Source organism: Crocuta crocuta, unplaced genomic scaffold, assembly GCF_008692635.1.
Source record: "Crocuta crocuta isolate KB4526 unplaced genomic scaffold, BGI_CrCroc_1.0 scaffold541, whole genome shotgun sequence".
Taxonomy (NCBI): domain Eukaryota; kingdom Metazoa; phylum Chordata; class Mammalia; order Carnivora; family Hyaenidae; genus Crocuta; species Crocuta crocuta.
In genome coordinates, this window is record NW_027531901.1 from 261,295 (window position 1) to 269,236 (window position 7,942).

The 7,942-nt window shown below is 51.2% G+C and overlaps 1 protein-coding gene across 1 annotated transcript in view; it reads left to right on the top strand.

The window, feature by feature from the left end:
- ITGA9 (integrin subunit alpha 9) overlaps window positions 1–7,942 on the top strand; it is a 324,287-nt gene that overhangs the window by 22,926 nt on the left and 293,419 nt on the right. The window contains exon 6 of the mRNA XM_077774005.1: window positions 115–238. Within this exon, the coding sequence (XP_077630131.1) occupies window positions 115–238 (124 nt within the window). The remainder of the gene's footprint in view (window positions 1–114; window positions 239–7,942) is intronic.

Sequence of the window (7,942 nt, forward strand, 5' to 3'; positions counted from 1 at the left end):
GGCTTTCTGGCCCCTCTGCCCCTCTCCTCCCGCACAGCCACCTGGCGTCGCCTGGGCTCTGCTTTGGGACCTGCTGGGGCTGACTTCCTGCTCTGACCCCTCTCTGTCCCTTAGGCCTGTGCCCACCGCTGGAAGAACATCTACTATGAAACAGACCACATCCTGCCCCATGGCTTCTGTTACATCATCCCGTCCAACCTCCAGGCCAAAGGCAGGACGCTGATCCCCTGCTACGAAGGTGAGCGCTGCTGACTCTCCCTCCGCCCAGCCCCGCCCCACCCCTGCACCACCCCCATCCTCTCTGTTTTCCCTCAGCTTTCCAAACTCTGACCAGAGGGCAGCACTGGTCCCTGGTTGGCCTCCTGGCACCCACGGCCCTGCCAGGGAAGGGGGTGGCCAGGGGGCCATGGCTCCAGGCCCTGCCCCGCCCTGCCCCAGGCTCCGCGGTGCTTACGGAGCTACGTGAAGCCTCAGACCAAAGTTCGCTGGGCCTCAGCCAAGCCATCAGGCAGAAGTTGGTTTTGGGCCCTGCCACATGCTGTGCAGCCTTGGGAAGCGTACTTTCTCTCGCTGGACCTCGATGTCCTCGCCCGACAATTCCGAGGTCGGTCCAGACAGTCCCCACAGTCCTGGCTCCAAGATGGTGCCAAGGCTCCCGAGACAGCTCCACGGACAAATGTCCTGAGGCAGGGGCAGGAGGAGACACAGGGTTCAGCTGTTCCGTAGCATCGCGTGGCTGACTTTCCCTCCCATCTGCTCCGTGCACCCTCACGGCAGTTTTAAGGCCTTGCCAAGGGGCACTTAGGGTCCTGGAGGGAAATGTATTTTCTCAGCCTCCCTGCTTAAAACCCCCAAACGCCTGGGCACTGGGACCATGAGCTGATCATTATCATCATTTTTATTAAAAAAATGCCTTTGAGCCAATCAAAGTGATGTTATTTAGCTTAGTTGAACTTGAGCTTTAAGGATTCAGGAAACGCTCTCCTTTTCATCAGTTTCATAGCTTGATACTAAGGTTTTCATTGCTTAATTCCAAGTGAGATAGAACTCATTGCCTCTTTAAGTGCTGTGCTGGTTATATTTTAATTATCTCCCTAATTTATTTGTTTGGATTGAAGTCTCCACCAGCCTGTGTCTACATTTCCTCTGGGTCTCCGTGGGGTTTCCCAGGTTTCAAATTTGTGCCCACCAAAAGTGGTTGTGAAAAATGCTGTCTGGACACATTCACTTTTCCGCCTCATGGAGGACCCTCCAGGGCCCTGAAGGGGACGCGAGTGTCCCGAGCAGGTGTCCCATGCAGTGGCCCCACAGGGTCCCTGCGGGAGACACGACCCATCCTTCCGTGAGGGTGAGCCTTGTTCTCTTCCTCTGTGTCAGCGTTTGGTCAGCTGTCGCCGGGACACGTGGGGAGCTTGAACTCTGGCCCTGTTTGTCTCTGCATTGCCCCCGTCAAAGAAAAACTTCATCTGAAAAATAGGTGTAGTCGGTCAAGAGGCAGGGTAGATCGCTACGTACACAAACAAGGGACTGTGGTGGTGCTCGGCTGCCCCAGGCCACCTCTCACTTCTCTCCCCAGCAAAAAAGGCAGAGGCCCTGGAACAGCTTTTTGGGTAGCTGGTTGGCCCCGGGAGAGGTGAGGCCGTCCCTCCGGGTGCTGGAGGCAGTGACGATGGGCTCCAAAGTAGCGATGCGATGGGACCAGCATGTGGCTTTTCCCAGAAGACATGAAACAGGGACACGTTGCCGTCCCCAGCGTGTCCTCTGCATTCCGCCATAAGCCTCGCGATGCAAAAGGACAGACCTCTGAGGTGGTCGCTGGAGCCCGGTGTCATGTGCACCGCCAGCCACCATGGCTCACGCCTCCAACGTGTCTGTCAAGTGTGAGATCGGCACCAGGCCAGCCCTGGTTTGGGGCTTTACACATTCTCTCTCTTCATCTTTACACTCCCATGGAAAATAGCTATTCTTCTTCACTTGGGAGTTTTCTAGAGGTCATTCTAGAAGACACGGGGGCTGGGGGGTGGTGTGGGAAGTGAGAAAGGGAAGAGATGGCAGCCTACAGGCTTCCATCAGGGGCAAGTCTCTGGGGAGCTCTGGGGCCGGCGTGGAACACAACTTGGATTACCCACCTGGGGAGCGTGGGGGCTGGAGTCGGTCCACCATCTGTCCTGCTGTGCGTGGGGGCAGGGGAAGGCCCCTGGCAGAGAGATGCAGGTGCTGGTGGCCAGGCTGCATCACGGAAATGGTGAGGGCCCAGGGGAAGTGGGGGGGGGGCAAAGGTGGGCTTCGGTGTTGCCGTTCTCCGGTTACAGATGAGGAAGCTGAGATCCGTTTAGGTGAGTTGTGAAGGTCGCTCGTGCAGTAAACGGTAGGGCTGGGATTTGACTTTGTCATCACCTCAGCAAGTCGTTTTGTGCCCTCTTGGTTAGTGGTGATCTCTGTGTGTGTTTTGACATTTCCAGTTTAAATGAGAATTTAATAAGAGCCAGTCGGCAACCCTCACAGAACAAGGGTGATCGGACTCTCCAAATGTACACATTTTGGGTGTCGGTGCTCTCAGATGCAGGCCCTGCTTGCCTTCCCCGCTGCTGGCGGCTCTGGCGTGGCGCTCGGCAGGCAGCTGGAAACGGAGGGCCGCAGCAGGGCCAGGCGGCAGGTTGGGGGAAGTCTGTGCCGCACGTGTCCCTCATTCACAAGCGTGTGTGGGCTCGGAGCCTAGGCCTTCAGACGTGCTGTGTGTTTCTTCCCCTTCTGGGTGCTTGGGATCCTCACCATAGAACGTGGCCCCATGGCTCACTGTTCCCAGAGCTACGTGTGGAACAGACTTGAACGGAACCTGCAGCCAGACCCCAGCTGATCTGTACGAGTGGGAGTGAGAAACGAATGCCTGCTATTTGTCACGGAGACTTTGTGGTTATTATGCAGTTGAAGCTGACATGGGCTTGTGTCATGATCCCAGACTCCTCACACAACAGTGGGTGTGGGATAGCCCAGGCTTCCAGGATTACTCTTTCACTGTTCCTTGACTTAATGACGGCCAAGTGGAGGCAGCCAAAAAATTAGCAAAATGGTGGTCCCTCCTACCCCCTCCCTAATCCTCCTTTCCCACCGACACACACACGTCCGTGTCTTAACTTGTTCATGGGGTTGGGGGACTGGGGTAGAAGAGCAGCCCTGGAACAGTCGCTCTGTTGACTTTGGGGACGTCCACCTGCAGTTTTGTGGACTCTTGGTCTTAAAGCAACCAGATTTCCTCTTAATGTGGAAAAACTCAGTGACTCAAGCTCTCTGTTCCAAGCGGGTATCACATTACCGCTAAGTACCGTACAACGGAAATAGTTCACAATTTGACAGGACCTTTTGGATATGATCTCGGCCAGCCTATCTTTGTTGAGGTCTAGAGATGTGGTGTGCCTTGCTCAAGGCCAAGTTTTTCTTTCCATTCTGTTATTCATGTGTCGGTCAATGGAGAGGTAAGGTAGCACAGGGGCTAAGAGCACGACTCTGGACCTAGACGGCCAGAGTTCAAGTCCGGGCACTTGTTAATGTGCTAAGCTGTGCCTAAGCTAAGGGGTCTGTGAAGAGGAGGAAGTGAGTTCAGATGAAGTGAGTTCAAACTTGTAAGTTCTTAGAATAATGCCCAGCGTGTGTGTGTGTGTGTGTGTGTGTGTGTGTGTGTACACGTGCGTGCATACTAAGCATATATATGCTTGTAGTCCGTATTCTGTGCTAATGTACTATATGCTAGGCGAGTGTTTGTTAATCACTATGGGGATGACTGCTGTGTCTACTAGGAATAGAGTCCACATCATCTGAGGTGCCTCTTGACCCAAGTGACACAGTCCCAGCTGTCAAGAAGTTCCCAATCTATAGGGAAAAACCATGGAAACATGATGTTTCACAAGCGGGAGAGCTGTGTGGGGAGAGAATTTCGTGCCAGTGTATACACCGCAGGGCGCCCTCCCCAAGGACCCAAATGCACCCCGGGTCTAAGTGGCACTAAGACAGCTTATTTCATTTTGCAGCTGGAGGAATGGACCCCACATAGAGCCTGTGGCCAACTGGGGCTCATGGACGAAAGGAACATGGTGGAATCCATGTTGGTCGTGGCGGCGGGTGCTGCAGGGGAGGAAGGGACCCAGCTGCTGCTGAGTGTGCATTTTGTGGAAGAGCTGCAGGGCCACTGAGGGGCGTGGGCGGCTGGGTCGGGCCGCCCTGCCGCGCCTCTGTGGCCTCACGCCTGTGGCTGGGCCCTCCGTGGGCATACGTGCTGTAATGCCTCCATTACGTGACTTCTGAAGGTTATTGTGAGGGGCTCGTGAGAAACTTCAGAAATGCTTAGAAGGGCCACACACTGTTCTCTCATTGTGGCCTTCCTGTGGGTCTCTCTGAGGGTCACCTGTGCTCTCTTCAGAACGTTGCAAGGTTGGTTTAATAGAAGAAAGCCTCGACGCATGTGGGCCCCTGTCCAAACTGTCTCAAACTTTTGAATTCTTAAAAAATTGATCTTTGGCACAAGGGCATCTTTCTCATGACTTTTCAGGTGCTTCCTGTTTCTGGTTGGGTGGGAAATGCTATCAGAATATCCTGTTTGGAACCAGGAAATGTAGAGGGAATGGGAAACAAAAGTGCATTTAGGACCCAAAGTAAAATAAGCCAGTGCACGTACCATGCAGTCAGCCGCTTCGTTTCCACGTGCTGCCGGAACAGCCATTGCTCCCACGTGGCGTTTGGTCTCATCGGAATGTGCGGGAAAGCGAGCGGCTCAGTGCGACCATGAGGGGGGCGCTATTTGTAAACTGAAGAGCAAGTGCTGTAAACCTGGTGCTGTTAGCCGAGCCCGACTTGAGGGCCCCCGAAGGTTAGGTCAGTGCATTGCTCATACCAGGCAGAGATCTTTCGTCCCTTGCCCTTGAGCCCACTGAGGAAGGCAGCCAGACCTCGGCAGGAGCGGGGCGCGCTGTAAACTAGCCATCTTCTTACTGTGACCGAAAAGCCTCACTAATATGGAAAAACCGGGGAGCCGCTCTGCTAAGTTGACAAAACGTAGTCCAGGTAAAACACTGGTCACGAAGTGCAGTCAGAGCAACGCTGAATACGAGACCCAGCTTCAGAATCTGGATTCACCGCTCACTTGTTCCTGTGGTTGAACCCGGAGCTCCTACTTTGTCTGGGTGACTTTGGGTCGGCCCTTTGAGCCTCAGGGCCCTCATCTGTACAAATGGGGAGATTAATCCCTTAAAGAGGTGTTAGTAGGCACGTAAGGTGCCGAATGCAGTTCGTAGCTCAGGGTGAACACTCAGTTCACTTAAGTTAATTTTCGAATTAACATAACGCTGTTAGAGTATATCCTTAACCCTTCCGAGGTTTCTAGCTGACCCTGCTTTAATGACTGGATAACGAAGGGTATAGAAAGTTGGAGATGACAACAATGACTTGAAGATTCTGTGAAAAGATTACAATTTCTTAAATATCCTTAAAGTTCTTGTTTACGTGATTTATTTGCTCGGTGGGCTCTCCTCATCCCTTTTTTTTTTTTTTTTTTTTTGGTAGATGAGATCAAGTTTCATTCATGCCATGTTTAAACCTTCTCAAGTTAGCAATTGTTAGGGTCTGAATTTATCAAATTTTACTGTGCTTTAAAATTGTCCCACTGATTCCAAAGATTTCTGTGCCACTTTCTGTCTATTATCTGGGGGTGACTGGCCTTTTATTCCCACTTGGCTTTTGCATCTCTCAGGACAGTGCTTATTTCTAAGGAAGGAAATAGATCACCCATTCAGATGTGAAGTGTTTCCCAATGCCAAGCCTCTACTGGGGATAAATATCAATCGAGGCCCATTTACGAACAAAAAGGATTTGAGGTTTTGTCTTGTCTTGTGGTTTTGTTTTGTTTTGGAGAGAACTGTAAAAGGCTGAGTTGCTCCATTTAAAAATTCAAGAACAAACCCTATAAATTTTTATTAAATAGAGAACTCTACATTTACATAGGATTTTATGGTTTCTACAGAGCTTTCATAAACATTATCTCATTTAAGTAAATACAGCAAATTTAAAAGCAGATGTAGTTCTGTATTATAGCCAGTGAAGGCGGAGAGGGACCCTGAGGCAGGGAGAGAGCGAGGGTGGCCAGAGGGAAAAGCCAGGGCCAGAGGAGGAGGCCAGCTCCGTCCGTGGCAGTGGCCCTTGGGGCTCTGGGAATCCCATCAAGTTTCATTTTGGTGCCAAGAATTTGACCACGGGCACAAATATATCCTGTATTCCCGACATGTTTCTGTGCACGGTGTGGAATGATTGACTCTTCAAACCGTGTCATCTAATATTTTCCTTATGGAGGCCCACGTGTTAGGGTCTCCTCGCCTAAAACTGCAAATCTGAATAATGGGTATCCCGGCCTTTATTCCTCTCAGACAGACTAACAGTTTCAGAGTTACCTGCCAGCTGCCAGGTATCGGGTTAGGTACTTAACATATATGATCCTACTGAGTAGTGACCTCATTTTGGGGGCAAGTATTCTTATCCCCATTGTCCAGGTGAGAAAACAGGCTTGGGGAGGTTGGTGAAGGTCACAGGCTCATTAAGCAGAGAAAGGATTGTTGACTTTTAAGTTTAGAGCAGTTTCCTTTGTCCCACCTGTTCCGTTGGGATGTGGGTTTTCTCCGTGACTATTGGGGTGCGGTGGCCCGTCGCTCAGCACAGTCTCCCGTTGCGTCATAATTGTACCCTGAAATGTCAGGGCTCCACGCTAGAGACTTCTCAAGCTATGTTGCAGTTGTAATTGTAGACGCAGACTATAGACAAGTTCTAGCAGGTGCTGGGGGCAGATGGGGGCCCTCAGCCTGATAACATTTTACTGGGAGGCCCATCTGCTCTACGTCCTAGATCTTTCCTTACTGTAAGCATTTGGTATCACATCCGCACAGTGGTGTGCCCATGCGTCAGGGGTACTTATTCCATGAGTCTGGTAGTCTTGGTCATCATGTGAATTCTGTTCCGCTAGGAGCTGGGTGGGACTCTGGCTGGGATACGACTGTCCCATGTTCAGGGGCACTTTTTTTTAGAGGGACAAAAGATCACACAATGTGCATTGCCTTGGTCATTTCAGGCTGCTGTAAGGAATCCAGCCGAACTGAGCCGAACTTGGACGCTCAACCGACTGTGCCACCCAGGTGCCCCTAATTGTTAATTATTTTGATAAAGTGGCTTCCCCTCCTCTCTAACCTAGCTATTTAGGTTATTTACTTTTTTCCCCCCATTTAGACTGTGGTCCTTGCAACTGAGGAAAGTTTTGTCTTTTCAGCTTTACGTGTTGAGCTGTCCTCTTACTAGTAGAGATCTGCCTGCCCAAATTTATTGTTCTCTAAATTGCAGCTTAATAATTAGTTACTAGGTATTCGCTCAGAAATTGGGCACCCTCCTACACTGTTGGTGGGAATGGAAACGGGTGCAGCCCCTCTGGAAAACAGTGTGGAGGTTCCTTAAAAAGTGAACAATAGAACTCCCCTAGGACCCAGCAATAGCACTGCTAGGAACTTACCCAAGGGACACAGGGGTGCTGATGCACAGGGGCCCATGGACCCCAGTGTTCACAGCAGCACTCTCAACAATAGCCAAAACATGGAAAGAGCCTAAGTGTCCATCAACGGACGAACGGATCAAGAAGATGTGGTTTATCTATACCATGGAATCCTACATGGCAATGAGAAACAATGAAATCTGGCCATGTGTAGCAACATGGATGGACCTTGAGGGTGTTATGCTGAGCGAAATAAGTCAGGCAGAGAAGGACAAATATCATATGTTTGCACGTATAGGAGGATTAGGAGGAACTTAACGGAGGACCATGGGGGAGAAGAGGGGGGAAATAGTGGGGGAGAGGGAGGGAGGCAAACCATGAGAGACTCTTGAATGCCGAGAACAAACTGAGGGCAGATGGGTGGGG